This window comes from Acipenser ruthenus, chromosome 28 (assembly GCF_902713425.1).
Source record: "Acipenser ruthenus chromosome 28, fAciRut3.2 maternal haplotype, whole genome shotgun sequence".
Taxonomy (NCBI): domain Eukaryota; kingdom Metazoa; phylum Chordata; class Actinopteri; order Acipenseriformes; family Acipenseridae; genus Acipenser; species Acipenser ruthenus.
In genome coordinates, this window is record NC_081216.1 from 23,655,681 (window position 1) to 23,680,012 (window position 24,332).

Here is a 24,332-nt window from a genome sequence, read left to right on the forward strand (position 1 = left end):
AGTTAAATATTGGACATATCAGTAGTGTGCACAATCTTGAAGCAGTCATTTGAATCTGCTAACCTTTTGACATGCCCTACCATCTGATTTGTTAGGTTGTTAAACGCGATTACAATACATCACACTATTTCTACATTCTTCAAGGACCAGAATGTCTTCAATCAATTTTTGTTTTCACTATCATTAATATGGTTGGGTTAGGAGTAGCAGCACTGTTTTTAATTGCACACATGATGAGGATTTTGTGGCATGTGTATTGTATAGTCAGCTTGTTCTGGTTTAAACTGTGTGCTAGACATACAAAAGTGCAAATTATTAAGAGCCTCCCTTCACAGAAGCACTAAAAAGCATTGCATTACTATAGGGTTTAGGAACAACTAAAACTACAGAGTCCTTTTTCCAGTTCTGCTTTGTGCATCCTCCACTCCTGTTTCTTCCCAGCCCTTTTGTGAAGTGCATTTGGCAACTCCCTCTTGGGTCGAATCTAAATTGTTTTAAGCAGCGTACAGCTGTGTTTACTGGCTGTGTCGTTTAGATACACAGCTGATTCATACAGATCAATTCTCTTAGGAAAACAGCAGCTGGGAATGGACTGTTTCAGTACGTTTTCTGTGTCTGCAAATCTTTCTCTGCTTTCGCCATCTGGATGAAAGGATTAGAGACACACATTGTATCATACAAATCATTTATTATGAATCATGTATTAGTTTAGTTTATGCATTTGTTTTTCTTTTAGGCTCCTAAGGAACAGAATCCCCTTCCTCTGATTAAAGCTGAACCCAGAGAAGTGAACCAGTTTCTGAACGTCCCATCAGGTATACTGAAACAATAATGCACAGTGCAGACTGAGCAGCCTTGAGGGACAGCAGAGTGGTGCAGGCTGCATGCAGACCCAGATATCTCACAGTGAGCTGGGTGTGGATACAGACCTTGTGTGCTAGTCAGTATAGTGCTCAGGTCTAGGATTGTGCTTTTAGTGAACACAGCAAGCTTCAGTCTACATTGTCTTCCAGTCCATGTCGCTGTATTTGTCTTAATAAAAAAAAAAGTTCTTGGAAAAGCTCATTGCAGAAGTTTGCAGTGAATAAACACTGTTGACCCAAATTGACCTCCAAAAGTAAATAGCCTGTGCAAGTAATGAGAACAAGCTTTCCTCTCTCCCTCTGCCCCTTAGCAGTGTTGATTTTCCTGGCATAAGGAGCAGCCAAGCTCACCCTCACAAACAATGAGCTTCCTTCAAAGCTTAGCACTCATATCAAGTGAAATTCGCCTTCGTCTCTGTTCAAACGTGCTTCTCAACCCTCTGCCAGGATCCAGATCAGGGACACAGCCTTTTCTGTTTCATGTGTTTGTTTTGCTCTGCACATTTTAGTTTACTTTTGGCAACTACATTGGAGACAATTTTATGCTGATAACAGGCGTTAACATTTTTTTAAAGAGGTTAGGAAAATGCTCTTAGCTAGTACAAATGTTGCATTCTGTGAAATGTTTTTACACTAATGTATTCCTGTTTCTGGCTTATTAATATTACAAATTATAAATGGACCATTTAAACAGTAAAGAATCAGCAATTGAAGGCTCTGGCTTGATGCACACATAAAGCCCAGCGCAAGCTCAGTGTGTAAAGGAATTCAGTCTATTTTTTGTTACATATGAATTAAAATCCAGAGAACCCTGGTTAATGATGAGGTGGCCCTGACTCTACATTTGAAACAGTAGTCTGTTACAAGAAATTGATTCATTTAAAATTTAAAAATGTCAAGGATAAGAGGCATGACATGAAAAAAAAAAAAAAATCAGTCCATATTTTCCAATTAAGAAAAACTCTAGGTGGGCTTTCAGGCAGTTTCATGGAATTTGACATGTATGACTCATGTGGGGGTTGGTGAGCCTTGGTGAGTTATCATTGCTGTTCTCACACTGCTGGGGTTATTTACCGTCTGCAATGAGTCAGTAACAATCTCCCAGTGGGAAAACTAAACTATTATAAATGCCAAATGCAACAGCTTTTTGGTTAATAGATAAACACAGTAAGAATCCATCACCAGCTTGTATATAAGGCTTTTGGTTATTCAATTATTTTGGGTGCATTTCCAGTGTAGCTGCAGCCATGCTTTAACCCAAGCCTTGTAGAAAGTGCCAGCCATGCAGCCTGCCATGGGCAGCACTAACAGAATTAAGCCTGCATACTTGGGATTGGCGCCAAACTAAACGCACAGCCCTTTCCAGACAGCCGTTCTTGGAGGAGTGCTTGGCTGGGTATATTCTGCAGTGCTTTTGGTACCGTTCTGAGGTCTGGTTTTGCCAGGGTCCTCACTGCCATTGAGGTTACCGGGAGTCTTGTGAATAACTACACAAGGTTGTGTATTTGACTGAATGCATTTTTTAAAATGGGTTTCCCAGAAAATCTCGATATACCACAATTGTTGAAAAAACATGATAAGTTTTCAGAATTTTGTATTCGGTCGGAAATGAGAAACAAGGTTAGGTTATCTAAAGAGAACGACATTGTGGTTTATCAAGTTTCTTCCCAGGACACCCCTGGTTTATACAGCACAATGATCTTGTCTTATTGAACCGACACCATGTCCTGCTTCCCTACCCTGTGTAACAGATGAGCCGGTACAGCTTCCCCCTACTCCCCCCAGCAGCCATGGCAGCGACAGCGACGGTTCCCAGAGTCCTCACTCCCTGCCTCCCTCCAGCCCAGTCCGACCACAGGCTCGTACCTCCACTGCCATCTCCTCCTCGCCCCTCCTCACAGCGCCTCACGTAAGCTCAACATCACTCAGTCAGGCTGAAGAAGCCACACCAGGTCCTTGTTTGTTTATTTTGAATACGGGTTACCACGTGACTCCATGTTCACTGGGACAGTTTTGGGACAGTTCGGGCTTTTCAACTCGCATCGCAATGCATCCTGGTACTTGTTTCTTTTCTTGACGAGAAGCAGGACTACACTTACCAGAATGCATTGGGGTGTGAGTTAAAAAGACAGAACTGTCCCAAACTGTCCCAGTGAACATGGAGTCATGTGGTAACCCTATGTGTGTGTGCGCTGTGGGTGTGTGTCTGGATGTTTGTTTCTGTGTGTGTGTGCTGCTCTATGTACAATAATACATATTTAATCTGCAGCATGTATTTGAGAGTGTATGACCCTTCGTAATATGCCTTGATTTAATTATGGGTTGGAGAGATAATAAGATATTGGGGTGTCCCACTTGATTAGTGCCATGCACCCCTCCCTATAGCACCTGCTATTATTTGGAAGCCACCAATTCAATTGCAGGCCAAGCATACTGGAATCAATCAAATTCTATATGTAATGGTAACAGAAAATTGAAATAATATACTGTATAGTACATTAAAAAAAGTGTCCAAATCTCTCTTCTTAATACCCAGTCTTTGATGTTAGATATTCACTCTATTTTGTCAAATAATGGCCAACGCTATTTAAAAAGAAGATTCGGCAATTTTGGAAAACCCTCAGCCCAAGTTTTGCTGAGTGCTAATTATCTCTGTGTTCTTTAATGGTTCACAACAGGGTGAAAATTACGTTAATTACTAATGCAATACAGTGTTCCGGTCCCTTGGTAAAAAGAACTGGAGAAATTGTCCTAATTAACTAGGCTAGTTACCACAGTGATTTATCATTCACCTCTTGCTGTGTGTTTCACATACCCACCGAGTCATCACCTTCCTGGAGTGCCGCCACTGTGCCTCCAGCCCACAGACTCACACCGCTAGCTGGAGCATTGTGCTTGACTGGGTTCGCTACACTTTTACAAGGCCAGACTGTACACCCTGCTGGCGCTCCCGTGTGAACGGCTTTGCCCTGTCTCTTGCATCGGCAGCTGGATAGTCTGAGTAGTGTTTCTCCCTCTCTCTCCCCCTCAGAAGCTGCAGGGAACCTCAGGGCCTCTGATGCTCACTGAAGAGGAGAAGCGCACCCTTGTCGCAGAGGGCTACCCCGTCCCAAACAAGCTGCCCCTCACCAAGACCGAGGAGAAGGCACTGAAACGGGTCAGGAGGAAGATCAAAAACAAGGTATTTCTTCAGCCTGCTGACAGGCCATTTTAACAGAGCTCTCTGAACTAAAACATAGAAAGAGCTCAGGTTTTTTTCCTGCTCTTCTCTGTTGTTTGTAGTAATGTTTGCATGCAGCGATTGCAGTGTTATTTGATTTTAAACGAAATTTAGAATAACATGAAGAAGAATGAATCAATGAGTTTCTATGAGGTTCAAATACATGATGCATTATGCATCAAATAATTATCCGTCAAATCTTCCAAACCCAGAAATATGTATGCTGAAATATCTCTTTGATACGGTGCAATATTTTGAAATGAATCTGATTTATAAATGAAAAATATTCAACGACTGTGGTTATGGCAGACTGTCTTGAATTGTATGGATTTGTTTGAAATACATTATCCATCGCCCTTTATTTGAATGCATGCATGTTTAACCTGGCAGGTTGCTGAAGGCTGTCTTGCTATTTTCTTTTCTCGAATTAGATTTCCGCACAAGAGAGCAGAAGAAAGAAGAAGGAATATGTAGAATGCCTGGAGAAAAAGTAAGCATTCACTTATAACTTTGAATTCAACGATTAATATTCTTTAATTTGTTGTACAAGAATTGCATTGCCTTGCGTTCCATGCAGCATACACCCAGACCTCAGAGGGGAAAGACATATTTTGCAGGACACTCAACATAGCGTAATGCGCACAATGCAAAACAATGGAAGAGTATTGACTGCGAGGAGGAACAATAGTACCTGATAATATACTAAAAGTGTGCGTTGTCTTTTGATCTCGCAGGGTTGAGACGTATACATCAGAGAACAACGAACTGTGGAAGAAAGTAGAGACTCTGGAAACCGCCAACAGGTGAGAGGGAGAGGCTAGACGGTGGAGAGCAGTGGGCTCTTAATTGACATTTTCACAGACAGTCCCTCAGTGATCTCTTGCTCTTATCACCATGGAAACACGTCCAGCTGTTTAATGACACACAATGTCTGGTTGTCATCAGTCAGCCTGAATCCCATTAACTCCCCCTGCTCCTAAATAAAAGGACATGTCATGCTTCCTGACCCCCTCAGTTCTCAGTTAGTCATAATAAAAAGGGCACATTTAACAGGCCATTCGCCCCTTCCCTGTTCATTTCATTCAAGTCTTGTGATTTACCAGCATTGATTATGGTAAGGTCCCTGGCTACAATGGTTTATTTATTAGACTGAGCAAGCAGTACAGGACAAAATATCACCCAGTATTGCTTCCTCCTAGCCTGAAAGGTAACTGTCACACAAAAAAAAAGATGTCTAGTACAATAAGAAAATGTATGAGAAACGTAATAAAGCATTCTGCACTTGCACTGTATAAATAATGTGGCCTGCAGCAACAATTAGATTCATTGTTAAATGAAAAAAAAAAATCAACTTTCATTAACGCAGTGACAAAACAGAAGCATAAAAAACAGATAATGCACTCTATCAGACTTTAGTCCAGTGCCACTCAAGAGAGGGATTCAATCAACAAGTACAGCTGCTGTTTCCCTGTTCAATGGCGCAATTCAATTAAACTGTCAGACATAAGAGGAACTGTGCCTCGGAAGAGTCTGCTTGAATGTCGATACAATGAAACAGGGAAGACAATGCCACAGTGCTTCATAAAGGTTAGGGCCAACAAAATCACTAATGACTTTATTTATAGGAAAAAAAGCAGCATTTGTATTCTGAAACAGCTTGTGTTTGCTACAGAGTTCTCAGACATGGCTCTGGTGGGACTGGGCTTTTGTCTGGCAATGTTTTTTATAAAATGTTAGCCATCGAGAAATATGCATTGGCGCACTTTGCGTTTACAAGTCTAGTTAAACATTTCTGAAGTCTGGCACAGATGGGATGATGAACATTAGATATGGTGCGGAAACATGCCCATGGGTTAGACAAGGATAAATGACTGCATCTAACAGTGACTCATACACAAGGAATGGCCTCTGTTTAGTAATACCAGCTTTAATGGCAACTGCCTTGGAAACACACAAATATGTCATGAGATCAGTATTTTAGTTTGCTGTGAGTAAATATGCACTTATTTTATTTATTTATTTATTTCACCTTCTGATCAGCTACAGAGTTCAAACACATTTGCACCCAACGGACTGAATACTTAATAACGTGCAGACGATCACCAGATTGCATTGCGTTAGGAGTTTTATCCTCCTTTGCAAGTGTGACTTCAGCTGTGAACTTGTTTTGGAAGTTTAGCTTACTGCCTCTGCGTCGCTAAAGAAATTGATGGATCGCTTCATATTTCTCCCAGCTGATACATTAACTTCGGAACGGTTTCTGCTGAATCTGGCTGCACACATCAAGCTCATCGCAGGCATCCACCTGTGGGGATTGAAGTGTGATGGAGGAGGGGAAGAGGAGTGGAGGGGAACCCTGCACAGTTTATTTTTCTTTCACTTCATTCTGGCGACAGATGAGCTTTGAAAACAATGCAGTTTCTTTTTTTTTCTTTCGTGAATGAAAGCCAGATTTGCAGTGCGATCATCATCACTTCGGAGCTGGAGAATCTCAAAATGATTAATGCTGTCGCTTATCCAATGAAAACAGAGCGATACAGTATGCATTCTGGACTAGAGAGACATCCAGATACAACCTTAATTCAATAGCACAGGCATGAGGGCTTGCCAAGACTAAATTTGGGATAGGAGTCCCTTATCTCCTTGCGGACTACCCAGCCATTCCAATCCATTTCCACCGCTGTTTAGCTGTTTAAACAGGCGGTTTTAGAGCTCCTTATAAATGGACCAAGTTGTAAGAATGCCGAAAGCCATTACAGTGTTATAGTGTTTGAACTGGTCTGATAAATCAACAAAACAGCTGTGAAACATCTTTGATATCCAGTACAGCAAGTTTTTTTTCAAAACAATGGAAAGAAGCTATTAAGTCTAGCCACAGGATTTGTTCCCCTGTTGTATTTATTCATAGCGTGTACCCTTTTAAAGGATTTTAATCTGGTAGAAATTATGATTGCGGTTTGTGACAAACTTAATTATCCCTTTTGTTAGAGAAGCACAAGAAAAGAAGAACTATAAATTATGGTACTAGCAGCAATTCCCGCTACAAAATGCCTGTTTACAGACTTCTGCAGCATTCACACAACAAAAGCAAGTCATGACACTTACTAATTTGCTATAAAGGAAGTTTGTTGTAATCTCAGTTTAGATTTTTGAGGGAATGTTTTTACACCACACATATAAAAGCTCAATGACTGGCACCCCCATTGTTGCAGTATTAATTGCAGTATTAATTCTGGATGTTCAGTAATTGCTAGCAGTTCTCTTTTGAATTTACCCCAAAGAAGTGATTAGATTGATTTGAAAGCACTGATCACGATGGAAATGGAAATTAAGATGAATCCCTATAGAACAGATTGCTGGTCCTTTAGAGTTGTTGTAATCTTTTGACATCTAGCTCCCTCTAGTGGCCACTCTGTGTAATACAGGCCTGGATTCAGGGTTTTCTGTTAGCTCAGTTATCAGCACCGTTGTGATGTAGTCAGGCCATGTTTGTTTTGTGCTATACATTTCTCATACTGTCAAGGATAAAAAAAACACTTCCCCTTTCAAGGTGTTATTTTCCTTCCGTACATTTGACACGCCATGATGGCCTTACTGTACACTGTATACTTTCCACTTTTCCTCATTTAATCCCAAATTTGTTAACTCAGTATCGTGCCGTGCAAAATCCGGTCAGTTCTTTGTTGCAGCAACAAGAGTCTTGTAGGATCTCCCTTCAAATGCAATGCCTGTTCAGCCCTAGCAGTCTGAAATTGAATTTAACCAGGGCATCAATATGGAGGAGCAGCTCTGATCTTCATTACACTGTAATCTGAATTTTACTGTCACACATCATTGATGATGATAACGAACCAACGTCCGAATGGCCAGCCCAGCTAGATCATGAGCACAATCACTCACTTTGACATGACCTTCTCTTAGTCCATCAGATTCCTTCCTACATTCCTGTACAGTTACCTATATGTGTGTGTGTGTGTAGCGTACTATTACACTATTACCTATGGATGTATAACAGCATCCTCATTGTAATTTTATTTACATGTATTATTTATTTTTTCTGTTAGGACTCTGCTCCAGCAGCTGCAGAAGCTGCAGACCCTTGTAACAGGAAAAGTGCCCAGATCCTGCAAAATTGCTTCAACACAAACTGGAACCTGCCTCATGGTACAGTAATCTGAACTCATCCTTACAGAACGTGGACAGTTACTCTGTGTAGCATTGGAAAAGCATTCCAAACTGAGAAATAGCCATGCAAAATGACTCACAGGATGTTGCTCATTTTGTTGAAATGGTTAGTAACGTATTTATGAACTTTTAACTGTTCTTTTTATAAATGCCTATAAAAATGTGTCAAACCAATTTAAGCCAAATGCAGTGCTATGATACAGTAGATAATTGTTAAATAGCTTGAAAATAAGTCATTAAATATTAGCTAACCATTAACTAAAAAATTAAACACATTTGTTTAACAAATGAGTCAGATAGTTATTAGGAAAACAATTACGATAAAGTATTAACAAGAAGTTTAGGCAAACAAAAGTTTCGACAGGATCACTGTTGTGTTTCTCCAGTTGAGATGTTTGTGTGACTGAAATAACAGAGAGTTTGAAGCTCCTGTTTCAAAAGGGTTCAGTGAGTTCACTGTCGTGTCTCATTTTGATTGGGAAGCTCGGTCTCAAAGGAGCGTCTCTGTTGTTCCAGGTGGTGGTTCTGTGTTTCGTTCTGGTCCTGGGCTCCTTCATGCCAAGCATCCCAGAATTCTCCTCTGTGTCACAGACAGTGGAGTCCACTCCCCTGTCATCGTCGGATGCTTACACCAGCAGCCAGAGTACGTAGCCATCTGTCCAAACACATGACAAGCAGGGTCGGGTTCAATTCCTGTTTTTTTCCTGTTTTTCCAATTCCAATTCTTTTTTAATCGATTCAATCAAAATTACAATTAGCAGTATTCTGTTAAAATTAGCTTGAAGTCCCTGTCTCTTAGTCAATTAAATTGGCTTCAAAGCAGTTGAACAATCACAATAATGATTATGTCTCCAAAATATTAATTCCAATCCCTTTGAAGCAATGGGAATTGATTTTAACAAAAGGAATTGGAATTGAAAAAACAGGAATGGATTCCACCCGGATTAAAGGACTAGCAGTATAGGAATATCATACACAATTAAACAAGACACAGGTAGGACTAACTAGACCCTTTGTCATAATGCAATCATTGTAATGGTTGTAATTAGTTGTATGTAGGAGCATTTCAATGATTTTCTTTCCATATTTTATGCAGTCAAAAGGGTTTTCTCAGAAAATTTGCCTTTGCACTTGTTTCAGAATAGGGCAGTTTCTGCACTAGTGTTGTGTACTACAAATCTAAACTTTGAAAGTCTACTGGAGTCACAGAAATGTCTTTATATAAGCCAAGCTGATGCTACTTATAGAAGACGATGGCCCATTATTCTGTAGGCAGTTACTAATTTGGCCATTGTTTGCATGTGAAGATTCTGGCCTGATTTGAGATCAGCTCAATCGAAAAACAATAGATAAGTGTTGCTGGCTGATATATACTGGGGTTGCCTTAGAAACCTCGGAAGAGGAAAAGCGAAGGATTGGAAACTGCTGGGAAGCCTTTATGTGGTAATATTGGAGAATGTGGAGAAACCTGTGCAAAGTATTGAGGCCACAGTGGCAACCAGTATTTCTGTGCAATTTATATAATGTTTTGTGTGGTGTTAAAATAGTGAATAGACAATTCAAAGAAAAATGTGTTGCATATAAACAAAAATGTGTAACACTTTACTATAAGCAATGCAAATACATATAATGAATAATATCTGAGTTGTTTATAAATTGTGGGGAATTCTAACTTACACAAATCATACTGGCCTTTATAAGGATAGTACAAGCATGGCAACGTGTAATAAAGCATAGTGAAAGCATGGTAATGCACGGGTAAGCATTGTAAAGCCCAGAGAGGTATGGTAAAGCATATTAAAAAACAAGGCAAAATGACCATGGTATACTGTTAGAAGGGAGACTTCTATGGGATACACATCTTAGCAATATATTTACAGGCTAAACTCATATGCAAATTCCACTGTTTCTATTTTTTATATTAGGAACCAAGGCATGTTTTCTGTGTTGGTTCTGCAGAATAGTGTTTTCTGATCCAGGCCACATGCACAGTTATATCAATGCAATGCATTTTCTCTCAAATGGCTTTTTAAATCCACTGATGTCCAGTTTAAAAGACCCAACAAGAGGCAGATTGTATCCGGAAACCATTCATCAGACCATGTGTTCTGAAATGCACATAGTTCAGTTTAATAGGAAATGCAGCCGCGGGACACAGATGTTATTATTCCACTGTGCACTGTGGGAGTGTTAGAGGAGCCGATAAGTGGGTTGCACTGATGTGAACCTGCATAAGGTCAGAAGGGAAATCATCTGTTTTGTTTTTTTTTTCTCTTACCACACTTAATGTGCTCGTAGGTTAGAAACTTGAATCCGAAACTCATCCACTTACTCATATTATTTTCACATACTGGTGTACGTACATCCTGCAGCTCTGAGGAGATCAGAGAGTGCATTTAAACTACAGCCCATAGTATACACACTGGAACACCCCTGACATCCTTAACAGAGCTAGGCATGTTTGTAACCACGACAACTAGAATGTGTTCCTTAGAAAAAAAGAAAGAAAAAAGGCATTATGAAATGTAATAAAAAATAAAGAAGTTCTGGATGCAGACTAATTCAGTTGAAACATTCATCCACTCTTCTGAATACAGTGTCTGTGTTGCAATCCAGATCTTAATATGCCATTTAAAAGGACATGCTGTATTTTGCATAACAATGCCATTCGTAGCTTATTTAAGTGCATGGGTCTAATTATAAACCAAAGCCAATTGAATCTTCTGCACTTAGAAAAGTGAACTGTTGTATGCCATGGTAAAAACATAGCAAAGTGCAGTAATGAAACCACAGTGAAAACATGGTAAAAGCACAGGCGAGCATGATAAATCACAGGAATATGACAAAGCATTGCAAAAAAACCCCAAAAAACAAGTGTAGTAAATTCATCATCTAAGCATGGAACAAGCATTGGAAATGTGCAAAATGAGCATGCAGATTTCCCATGGTAACCCTTTTATTTGATGATGGGGGTGTTGAAATCGCTCAGCAGGATGGCAGTGCTTGAGAAAGTGCCCTGAAGCCCTGTGTGTTTGTGTGTGTTTGTTCTGCAGTTCGCTCCCGAAGCCTGCTCTTCTATGATGAGGGGGCCTCTCTGGAGGACAGATACAGCTCCTTCCTGGCAATGGAGTACACCGATGACTGGGAGGCTTCACCCGAAGACTTGGCAGAGGAAGGGGAGGCGGAGACTCGAGACCCGCCCCAAGGGCACACAAACAGGGCACACAAGGCCTCCAAGTACCTCAGCAAACTAGATGTGCTGGACTTCAACAGGACGGACTCCGAGTTCATTCACCAGAAAGAACAGTTTCACGAAAGGTGACAAAAGAATTCTGGGTTAAATAAAGCGCCAGCGTGCAAGCTACAAGAGGAACAAGGTGTGACGAACCTAATCATCTTTATAAACTCCAGTCTTATAACCAAAAAGTATAAATGCCAGTGCTGGACGTGTAGTTGGCCTAGTTGGTCACTAGGGGTCCAAAAGCTCCTGTACAGGGTGACTTTGATTCTATTTGGAATTGTGGGTATGAGTCTTTTTAAATAAGAGCCACAAAATAAAGTAGCTCTGGAAAAACAAAAAATAATAAGCTGGTTGCTCCATTCCCGTTTTCCTTTTCAATAATGCAGTTTTCCATTGTTTTTTCAGGGACGTGAACTCTGACAGCCCTGCAGAATTTGTGTAACCCGTCAGGTGGGAGCTGCTCTCTGCAGCCGGATCATCTCCTGACTGACGGGTCTCAGGAGCAGGGAGGCTGTCCGCTCCAGGTCTGGGTCGTCCCAAGCGCTAATGCTTGCCAGAGCCCGTGGCATCTTCGTACTAACACTGAGACAATCGAGACATCCATTGTACACTAACAAGGGATGAGAGGGAGGGGGAGGGGCGAGCTTGACCGGACCCACAAAAACTTTATTTTATTTTTATTTTTATTTCAGGGCTTTAACAAATTGATTTTTTTTTCTCTGTTTGTTTGATCTGCTCCTGCTGAATACGGGAGTGGTATTTTTTTTAATTATCACTGCGCTGAAGAGGTGCTTGACAGAGCTGCTTTGTGTACAGAAACACCCCTGAGATAAAACAAAGCTGAAGGAACACAGAAGAACAGTAAAGATTTCAAACTCTTGGAGTTCAGTTGTTAAAACGTTAGTAAAACCTAGACCCCCGGAATAATTTTTGTGAGAGCTCAACTCTTCTCTACTCTTTAGCAATCCTTTACCCTGTGGTATGGAAGCCAGCATTCAGGAAGCGTTTAAGACTCTACACAGATCCTTAGTAAGGAGAGCAAAATCATTCAGTTACTCAAAGAGATCCTCCCATTTAAAATATCAGTAGCACTTACAGGATAGTCCACACTCTGATATTCGAGTGAGCTTATTTCATCTCCCAGTTCAATCAATGTTCTTTTCAGATGCCAGGCTTCTTTTTAAATGTGAAAACCTTTCGCCTCATTCCATCTCTACCGCATGTTCTTGTTTTTTTGGTAACACTTTTTATTAAGTGTCTCTGAGTACTTTGTATTTACATAGTAGTTACTTAGTAAACACAGTACATGTGTACTTACACATAATTACAGTGTTATTATTATGCGTAGTTACAATGTGCTTAATATGTAAATCTTTTTGCACGCTACAACCCTAACCCATACCATTTTCTGATACAATTGTGTACTTAGATATATAGTGTAAAATGATTTACACATTAAGTTTACTAAGTGACTACTAAGTAAATACACAGTAATTAGAGACAGTTCATGTAAAGTGTTACTGTTTTTTTGTGTTTGTTTGTCAGTTGTTTTAAAAAAATTTTTTTGGGGGGGGGGGTGTACTAGAAGCACCACAAGTTAAAGGTGTTGGTCTTTCAACCAATCAGCAAGGCACTACCTTTATTGTAAATAGCTTTTATGATGTAATGTTTACACAGCCTTCTTGTCTTCACTGTTAAACGGTTTACTCACATAAACATTCTGTTTTTTTTGGATAAAGAAATAAAAATGTGTATATATGACCAGAAAAGTAGCACTCAGAGCAGTTTATACTATAAACCAAGTGGCATCGTACAGTATATGATCCTGTTTTATGTCTTACACTGGAGAGTATTAAATTATTGCTTTGTAAATGGCATCTCAATTTTCTGCACTGGGTACAATAATTGCAGGGGCCAGTTCTATTTCAGTTGTATTCCAAATGAAATCTCTAGGATTGTAATTTATGAAACGTTGTCTTTTCACAGAAATCATGATTGTTCATAATCTTACCCTGTCAAAAAAGAACGTCCTTAATTGCCATCTTGCTATTTAATGCAGCGTTATGAACCACATGAAACTGCAACAACTAACAAACAAACTTCTTAAAAAAAAAAAAAAAAAAAAACTCTGGGTATGAGATGCCAAGCAGTTGGAAAAGAAAAGTTCAGATTACAAAAAAAAAGGCAGATGTCGCCAAGGGAAAGTGAGTCAGTCCATTCAGCCAATAGCCTTATGAGATGCCAGTTCCAAAGATATTGCTCTGAGTGCTAAATTCAATCTCAAACGATGCAGTATCCCTTTTGAGCCCATCTTGTTCGTGTCGAAACTGGTGGGAGGTGAACCAAACAAAATGAAGTAGGTGGTTGAAGAGAGAATATAGAACAATTCTGTAGGAGTTTCGTGTCAAGCTTTCCAGCAGGAGACCTGTACGATCCTCATTCGATCCTGCACAGACTGTACAAATGCTGAGCGCTTTTGAATTTTAAGTGTGCCTGTTACTCTCTCCAGGTTCTCTTCCAGTCCACTGCCTAGTGAAGTTCATAACATACCGAGCAGGGCCTTAATCACAGCCACTGTGCCTAATTAATTATAAGAGGCTGAGCAAAATACAATCACGACAGTGCCTTTGTGACTTTTCATTTATTTTTGTCTGTCAATTGCATTCCTTACAATAAGTGATTAGGGTTGCCCTTCTAAGAGTTGCATGTGAGGGAGAGACCTCAGTGACAAACCAGTGTGGTAGCTCGCTGAGATGCTGTGAGCACTACAGACACCAGTTTGTGACTTTAGAAAGCTCTTTTTAAAGCTGATTTAAACTGCATTTTAGCTGACTTTACTGTGTCTGGTATCAGACATCAATCATCCTTCAAGGGATACTGCACCTTTGACACCCACCCTGTGTTTAAATGACGAATCAAAATGTATATTGTAAATAAGTAATGTATTTTTATATTTAAAAAATGTATTTTAGTATTCCAATAGCACCTTTTTTTTTTTTTTGGATCCCTGCCGGTATTTTAATATTTTAGCGCAATTAATAATGTATGTTTTCCAGCAAAAGTGATAAAAATGCTTGTTTTTTTTCCCTTTTGTATTAGTGTACTGTCATGTAGAGTTAGCGTCAAGCAAAATATAAAAGAATGCATTTGCAATTCATTGTGTGTGATGTTTTCTCTTTGGAACGGTTTGCTAAAAGCGCTTGAAAAATATCAGCACATTTACAGCAGACGCAAACAGCACCAAAACAGCATCTTGTAGAGGGTTTTACATTTTCTTGGTATCACCCAAACCCCCCCATGTAATTCTACAGTTCTACGTACACTGATCAGTGGAAGCTGCCTCCATTCCATCGAGTGATGCAGGTTGTTTTTTTTAATATTCACTCCATGTTTTACCTGTCCTGCCCTGTTCTGCAGTGCACCCTGTTGATTACCCCCCTCATCCTAGCAGAGTGAGTCGAGCTGGGCACAGCAAGGGCAAGTGCAACAGTTTCTGAGCCGTGACTACACGCTGAACCATGATTAATATCAGTTTATTATAAACATCTTCTTTGGGATGTAGAGCGTCATTCCTTTCCCCCTGTAAGCCACCATGTTAGCAGACGTGTGTCTTTATTGAAATCCCACATTGCCACACAGCACGAGGTAGCAGTGTGTCTCTGTAGTGATTACTGCTATCACTAGGCGTGAAAGAAGGCCTGTGCTTTACCAGCGGCACCAGTAATTACTGAAGCCCTCTCCAGTGCCCCTTCAGATTGACATAGCGTGACATCTGTGGCAAGCGGATCAATTTCTTCTTCTTCTGCTTCTTTTTTTATTCGTATTGTGGAAAGTTATAATCTGTTATACTCTTGTCATTATTTTCATGTTTGACACACCAAGCGTTTCGGGGCATTAAGAACGCATTGTATGAATATAAAGATGGAAAACACGAGTCATGATTCTGATGTTGTTTTATTCATGTACTGTGGCTGCCTGTTATTCAGCGGTTATTGCTCTTAGGAACGTGGTTAGGAATCTGTAGCTCTTGAGTTGCATGCATATTCTTTTATCCCTTTATGAATGAATCATACTTGGGACAAAACCTTATCACTGGCAACGCATACACACCGCAGTTTGCTTACGGTATGAAAGGCTTTTAACAACCAATAAATCCTGTACGTTTTGAGCTGCGCTGTCACTTTGGCATTTTGGATTAGGTGGGTGTCGGCTGCATTTCATTTTCTTTGTGCAATGTGTAAATGTCAAGTGGGATCGGAGCATCACAGGAATGATTTACAGTACCTGGAAATGGAGGGGAGGGGAGGGGGAGAAACCATCTTGACTGCTTTTGATGTCTCTAGTCCTCTCTACTGGCTCAAGAGTCCTACGATGCCATGACTGCAGCATATGGTATTGGGATCTGTACAATTCAAGCTGAAATCCACTCCACAAGCAATCAGAAGGTCTACCCACGAATGGCTTTGCCTCCAGTGGGCTTACTGGCCACTCTGACTTGTATCTTACACAGCACCCTGTACTATATATTTTTTAAATTTTTTAACATTTATTATTCTGCAAGACAAGTGATGCAATTGCATATGAAACTAAATATTTCTTAAACTGAAACCCAATTAACCAACAATTACCTATCAATCATATGCTTACATTAATAGGAGGGTTTGTTACAAAGTGAATCTGTAGAGTAAATGATTAATGCATGCCTCTGTATTGTTTTTCACTTGCTTATCTACTTTTAAGACATGGCCTTTAATGGAAGACACAGCTGACAGGCTCTACTCTCTGAGACCTGGTCACAGTTTTCCCTTCAGTCTCAGTTCTGTGTTCCTGTGAAGCTGTCTGGTAGGGCATGCACTCTGGCACTCGATACGTGGGCATACCATTTCTCACACAGTGTCAGTCCCCACAGAAAATGCCAACAATAAATAAAAAAAAAAAGATTCATCAGTCACCCTCAACAGAAACAAGCATCTGGTGTTACAGTCTTATCCTCAGCCCAGGCTAATTCTCACCCCAGTATTCTCTCCAGAGAGGGTGAACATTCGCCCAGTTCAACTCTCACCCAGTATTCTGTACAAAGTACAAGAGGATAATCATTTCCCTTATACAATAACTAATCTAGGCTAATCAGCAGTAGGACAATGTACTGTAACACATAGTGAAAACATACATTGTGATGTAGACAAAATAACCAAGGTTAATTGAGCACAAGCAGAACATGGAAAACACAAAGTTAGTATTGGCTGCGATTAATTGTATGCGATGCATATAGTTTCCCATTTTCCCTTTTTTTCAGAATTGTTTCCAATGCTTCAAATATTGTCTAAATCATGTATTAAGTACCGTATTTAGTCCAATTTCGGGTGCTTTTTGGAGTTTTTTTTCTCCAGCGCGACAGTCTATTTTCACCTGCTTTTTATCTTTATATTGGTACTTGTGCTCCTGTGCTTTACGTCTGTTGGACACATATATGTAAGGCGCAGTAACCTGAAGACTACTTATGTCTACAAATATGAAACTGACCTTTCTGGGCATGAAGTCAAAGTTATGTGCAAGTTGAGAAGCCACGAGAAAGGCAAAGATCTCAAAAAGCTTTCACAGACCTGGGGTTGAGAATTGACCTGACGCGGTGAAGATTAGCCTAGGATATTTCTCAGGGGGGTGAGGATTTATCCTGTAGCAGCGGCACGTAGCCATGTAGACCTGTTCTGAAACCATTATACAAGTTTGAAATGGATGTACACTTCCTCAAGCCAAGGAAAGGAGTTTTCAGTCCCTGCATTGTTAGCAAGAGCAATGCATTAGGGTTTGAAACTGCTCATGATAACTGACTATATTTTCTGTCAGGAGTAAAACAAAAAGGTATCATTTAAGATGCAGCATCTTTTTTGTTGGGTGGAGAACAACAAGACTCCCCCAATTATTTTTTTTGATTGATAGAATACATTAAAAAAAAACAGTGCTGTGTTATTTTAAAGTATTTTAAAGTGGCTTAAAGGCAGGTATTTGTGTCAAAATATCAAATCACACTTTTCTGGCAGCCTGATTTGTCTTGGAATAATGTCTTTCTCTTAGATTTCTCTCCACTGTCTATCTACCCTAACAGCAGTTTGCAATCAGTATTCAGTGATTCTCCCATTTTCTCTGTACAGGATATCTCTAGTCTGTAGCAAAATAAGATCAATCACATTTTTAAAGTCCAGTTTTTCTTTATTGATTTCTCCATTCTATCTGTGTGTTCAGAAGAGTAAGATGTGTTATTAAATATACATTTGACTTCCTTGCTTCAATTAAATCAGGTTAGAATTAGAGGTTTGTGTTCGTCTGACCTGATTTTAACATTCTGTTTTCAGCGCTATGCTTATATAAGCATGTAATTATGACAAGCATACATTACCTTGTTTTTTTTTCTGTTTTTTTTTGCTTAATATTGAAAGAAAACCCTTGTAAACCTTGAGTCTGTGAAGCAGAGAAGTACACTCACTAACAAAGAAATCTGCTCAGTCAAACTGGCGATAAGTAACGTTAATCTAGGAGTCTGTTTCCCATGAAAAATGGGTGAATAATAATAACCTTTTATCCTTCAGTCTGGGAGAGACTCTTCTTAGTTTTTGACTACAGGCAAGTAACAAGTCACATTAATCAATGAATTCATTCATATAACGAGCAGGTGTTAAACAAACTAAAAATTACACACTTCATGAGCTGGGGAACACAGTTAAAAGCAGGTTCCTTTTTTTCCTCATTCCAACTCGATGGCGCAAGACCAGCACATTTTCCAATGCGCTTCTTACAGGTGGTGTCCTGCATGAGGAGTCTTTTCAGAAGCAGTGTTTGCTGGAACAGATCAGAAGCATGGCATGTTATGATCTTAGCAGAAGCAGCAGTGTTGAATTATATGGACACCCAGAACAGGACAATACATAGCAAAGCAATTCAATATTAGGGAAATGCAGATAGATTCGTTTTTGTAAGCTCTGACCTACATTGCCAAGGTCACTATTCGATCAACTTTTAATTCAGATTTTATAAGTTTCAAAACAACTGAGAATACATATGCAAAAAACAAATACTATTTGGATATTGTTTTCTGTATTTAAAAAAGGCCAGTTGGACAGATACATACTATCCCTGTATGTTATCACGGCATGTATGAATGAATAGCCAGGAATGGTAAGGAAATAACATGAAACAGACTTTATAAAAAGGACTTCAATTAAATATCGGCTATATTAATACTGCTATATTGCCTGTCAGCTGTCTGTAGTGTAAATGTAGAGGTTTAACTACGATTTGACATTTCACTAACAACACATATCAGCTTTGCTTTAAACTAAAAGCATCATGAGTCAGGGTGTTGATAACTTGCTGACATACAGTAGATGGCTCACAGACTACTGTGTAACATATTTCAAGAAGAATCTTAAATCCCAGCCATCAATTGCTTTTGTATCCTCTTTCTGGTGCTACGCTGCTCAGTCTATCAGCTGTATTCATTAAAATCATTTCCTTCTCTGTCTCCATTGGCTAACAAGCTTGAGAAACTGTGCTGGGGGGTTTCAAGGAGTAATTGTTTACCTACAGAGAATTATGTTAGAGGCTAAATTGCAGCTTTAGTCAGTAAATATGCTGCTCCGTGTGTTTATTGAAAAACTGCCTCCTAGTGCTTGTACAGTTGCAGTGCAATTCATACAAGAGAACATAAAATCCTGTCTAAGCAAATAATTATTCCAGGTACACCTAGCTAGCTCCACAGACCCAGATTAGCACTAGTCTTGACTACCTTAGCTAAGGTAACATTAGGTAGTCCAAGACTAATGCTATTAAGGATCTGTGAAACCATGTTTTATCCAGTGAAATAAATATTAGGATTACACTTGATGAAACAGACTCTAAATATGTTGATCATGTGTAAAGCCTGCAATTATTTGTATTTGTTTTTATAAGAAAATAAAACTGCTGTTACAAAACTAGAGATGTTTATTGAAATATTTTTAAAAACATTTACACTGGAGCAAAAGCCCTATAAGTCCAATATGATTTTCAGAGACATATTTCCATTTTACAACCTGCAACAGTGTGGTTAAATATGAATGCTTGCTAAATTATTCGTTTTACTTTATCGTGACGCAGCTACGCTCAGCTTTTACATTTTTTATTGTGTAGACACCGACTGTAAGCTACACACCTGTGTAAAAAGAAACATTTTAATTCAACCCTAGAACTGTCACACCAAATCTCATTTAAATAAATTAAGTTTAATATCAGTGGTCATTTACTGTATGGTTTTTCCACATTTCAAGGTTACAGTTCAATGAAATGTCAGCCTAGCATTCACGGTGGGGTGGGTGGGGGAGGGGGAGAGAGATAATAGAGCCACAGTTTTTTCAATAAGATGCAGCCAATTAAAATGGATTTGATTGTCTTGACAGTCTTGGTCTTAACAGGAACTATACCTGCTACAGATGCCCAAAGTTCCACGGTTACCATGGGAACAGCAACTGAGTTATCTCTTTCTATATCCCAATTTCCATTTTCACAATTACCCTTAATTACACAAAAACATCCAACGGGCTAAAAAAAACACAATAAAAAAAGTACCGGTAATAAAATACACAAATCCCTGATTATTACAGCTCTACAGCAATCATAGTTCAGCTGTAGAAAGCCATTGGGCTGCAATACTGAACAAACTGCATAATTTAGGGAATAATGATTCGTTCACTACATCAACTTCATGATAACATTGACATTCAAATATCCCTTTTGTTTTGCTGGGATGTGTGAGCTTTTAACCTTAATGAGTTACATAATGCTACTTAGCAGTACGTGGTAACATTATTAAAATGAACAAATGTCGTGATTACATGAGGTTTGGGAGGACTGAGTATACAGATTACACAACAGGAGCAAATGAATGCATTGTAAGGCAGTGTAATATGAATTACTGGACCATATGCGCTAAACTGGAAGATTGTTTTAAGGAATGTTTTGTTAATGACTGTTCTTCTAAAGCCCATTTTGAATAATGAAATCAGGTTTGTGTTTCATGAAACCTTTTCCAGAGGGTGTATTAGTTATTCAGATTCAAAGTTTAACCTAAGAGATTATTTAACTAAATAAAGAATCACTGAGGGTACAGTTTCCACACGAGTCTCTGTCTCTGTGTCTGTCTCTGTCTCTGTCTCTGTCTCTGTTTCTGTCTCTGTCTCTATCTCTGTCTCAGTCTCTGTCTCTGTCTCTGTCTGTGTCTGTCTCTGTCTCTGTCTCTGTCTCTGTCTCTGTGTCTGTCTCTGTCTCTGTGTCTGTCTCTGTCTCTGTGCATCTCACTCCACTGTTACAGTTTGACTGCCTCTGCTAGAACATTTATCGGACACTTTTTTTTCCTGCTTGCTGAAGCACGATGTCACTGCCCTTGGGAGGAATGCAATACATTTTTCTGACATGTGGACAACATTTAGGTATCTATCATCTAATATCTATATCTAATAAAAAAATAAAAATAAAAAAAGTTTACTGTAGGGTTCAATTTGAGCAAATGTTGAAGTGACAGAAAACCGCACCAGCAATGTTAGAACTAACAAGTTTTATTTCCCCACAATGCATAATGGAGTAAAACTAACTGATAGTGCCAAAAGATTTGAGAATATTACCCAATACAATTGCAATTGAATTTGTCAGATAATCTGGCTTCCCTTTTTTTTACCATGCATTACCACCTCAGTAATTCACCATGCTTGCCTGTGCTTTACCGTACATCCCTGGTCTTGGTTTGATGCCCTTGCTCTGTTTAGCTGAAGTAAGATGCCTGACCCTGTTTGGTGCATTAGTGCAGTGAGAGGATAGAGGCACCTTACAGTATTGAACACAATAAGCAGAGGAAATCAGATCAGATGAGGACAGTCTCAAGACTAGGCCAGCTCTTACTTGGATTTAGACAGCTCATCACCTGTGGAAATTTTACAGCCGCATCTTGAATTGTAACCCTGTTAAACAAATGTTTCAGCAGAACAATAGCTGTGTCCCAGAATGCTTCCCACTCAAACTGCCTCGAGAGCAAACCGTATAATAAATGAGGTAGGACCTGAAAAATGAATCCCATTAGATACTCTACTTAATCCAACATAGGTAGGGCTACTTTTTAAATTAGGGGCAATATTTCTCAAATGGTTCCATACTTGAGTGCTTTGTACTTGTACTTCTCCTACCTTTGAACTCGAAATGCTCATCTGAAATATGATTAGCGTGTATAAGCCACGCCTGCGTTTAGTGATAGTTGATAATGTTCCCTCACCCTCTGTCTCAGAGGAAGTCATTCATCATTATGCAATCTGTTTGGAGAAATCATTTGGGTTTAATCGTACATGGCATCAGCAAGGCACTATTTCCATTCCCCCTCTCCCATGCACCCCAAAAAAGAGGCTTGCGTGGTATGTGAGTGTGTAATCATATCTGCAGCTGAATACATCCCAACTGCTTCCAATCTATTTAAAAGAACGAAAAGCTTCAGCAAGCAACCATGTTCTGCCTTCCTCAGTGTAGACTATGCCAAATGTATCTTTATTCAAGTCTTTAAAAAATGTTCCATTTACCCAAAGACAGAACATACTGTCCCAACAATCCCGTTCAGTTTTACTAAATGTAATTTAATTGATATCCTGTTTAATTTATTCTCCTGTGGTTTAGCCCTGAGTGCATTGTACTTTATAGGACAGCAGACCATGTACTTTGTTTAGCTGTAGGAACACAAGCTATTGTCTACAGACTCACAGCCCTACTTTCAGCTATACAATACTGATAAAATACAGTTACTTTCTCTCTACATGCAAATCTTTAATCTAAAATGAAGCTATAATGTGAATGTTTCTTAACAGTCAAGAGTTGATAGCAACATGACCGCAAACCGTAGCATGCAAACTAGGGCCCACCATGAGGAGTGAATCCTGTGATCTCAGGCCTGCTTTGAATTCACTGCAATTAAAAAGTGACCCAAATACAGGCTGCTTGTTTATCAAAGATAGCCTTAGATGAATAGCACAAATACATGTCATTTTGCAAATGATGACACCTAAGTAATAGGGTTCATCATCATAACAAGACTAACATAAAGCCATACAAAGGACATTGCAGTATCCCCAAATAAGCCAGAGCTTTTAACGTTGTCTCATCAGAATCAGTAACGGCATGTTACACTGCTCTCAAACCGATTTCCGCACACGCCTCAGGAGAGTGTCTTAACCTCTATGCAGAAGTACCAGTTCTGTTTTCACGAGCAGTTATTGAGAACCTTATCTCACACCCCAGAGCTCAGAATCTGTGCATAACACAACCCTGCTTGTTACATCAGCTCCTATCTTGCTCTTAATTGTATTGATACTTGTACTGTGATTCTTGAAATGTATTTTTGTTTACGACTTTAAGTCGCCCTGGATAAGGGTGTTTGCTAAGAAATAAATAATAATAATAATAATAATAATAATAATAATAATAATAATAATAATAATAATAATAATAATAATAATCACTATTGATTTCAGTTAGGCAATCCTTAGCCAGCCATGTCCCCAGTGGACATGGCTTTAATCATCTCAATCCAGCTGTAGCCCACACCTTACTTGCTGACACTGAGGTCTCTTTGAGGAAGCACAGCTCCAGATACCCACCCCCCCTGCTGGGTATGCTGGCATATTACCATGCTACCACGGCTGGCTGCTATCAACTGTCATTTGGTAGAGATCAGGAAGCCAGGAAGCAACACAAGTGAATTGACAATATAGTCTTAAAACTGTGTGATATTGGCTCGTTAATTAAAAGGACCAGATTTAATTAGGACTGGACAAAGTGTTTGCAGATACCAGGAACTCTTTGTGCTCTTGATCCTTCTTGGCAGTTCTGAGTGAATAAATAGCAATGGGAGGCTGTGTCTCCTCAATCCCATTCCAAAAAGATCACCTCTCTGTGTGATCAATTCATTAATACATCATCCCAGTCTAGAATGGAACTAACAATGTATAAATTTTCTGTAAATATGGTATCATATCCAATAGAAACAAGTGGGTTAATCGTGTTTCAACAGGAAATCTGGCACAAAAAAAAACAAAAAAAACACCATCTACTGTATACTGTATAGTCACTCTTGAAGTGGGCACCTCTATTGTATACTGGAATTTAGCTGTCAAATTCTGTTTAAGTCCCCTTATCATCAGTCTCAATTGATAATTGTTTATTGGTAGGGGTAGCATCCATTCTAATTGTCTTAGAGGCCAATCTTTTAGTATACATGCCCATGTATACATGCAGTTTAATATAGTTCCTGTACTTTACAGCCAAAAAGAGAATCGCTATGGGAGATTATGCAACAATAAGTGGATAAACTGCTTCTACTAGTCCTGGGAATACCCAACAGTCATCACAAATACTGGTGCTCCCCATAACCCCATGCACTGTACTCCCTAAATATTAATGAGGATAATGAGGATTGATGATAAGTTAATGCAGTAATAAGTTGACCTGGACAGAGAGGGAGTGTCTGTGATGTAATTAGCATGAAGGGGGTGTAGGGAAAGGGGTTTGTGTGAGTGGTTTGTCAGTGGGTTCGGATGCAGTAAGTCAATACATTTGACACTTTGATTTCTGCAGCAGATGGAATGTCCTGTCCCTTTTCTAATTCCCTCTGGCGGTAATCTATCCACTCTTTTTCGACGCTCTGACATTTATCTTGTGTGGACTTCTGTAGTTTTGTATTATTAACAAACAAGTAAACAAAAAACGAGCACTGATTAGAAGCGGCCAATCAGGTTTCACATCTTGTGCGTTGCTGGTG

General features: G+C 39.4%; 1 protein-coding gene across 2 annotated transcripts in view; it reads left to right on the forward strand.

The window, feature by feature from the left end:
* The window catches only part of LOC117434854 (cyclic AMP-responsive element-binding protein 3-like protein 1), a 31,505-nt gene extending 16,111 nt beyond the window's left edge, over positions 1-15,394 (forward strand). For both annotated transcript variants that reach the window (XM_034057525.3, XM_034057526.3), the window contains exons 4-12: positions 737-815; positions 2,615-2,772; positions 3,895-4,044; positions 4,515-4,573; positions 4,818-4,886; positions 8,148-8,247; positions 8,785-8,911; positions 11,322-11,586; positions 11,915-15,394. In XM_034057525.3, coding sequence (XP_033913416.3) covers positions 737-815; positions 2,615-2,772; positions 3,895-4,044; positions 4,515-4,573; positions 4,818-4,886; positions 8,148-8,247; positions 8,785-8,911; positions 11,322-11,586; positions 11,915-11,951 — 1,044 coding nt within the window. In that variant the 3' untranslated portion in view covers positions 11,952-15,394. The remainder of the gene's footprint in view (positions 1-736; positions 816-2,614; positions 2,773-3,894; positions 4,045-4,514; positions 4,574-4,817; positions 4,887-8,147; positions 8,248-8,784; positions 8,912-11,321; positions 11,587-11,914) is intronic.
* The last annotated feature ends 8,938 nt before the right edge of the window (positions 15,395-24,332 follow it).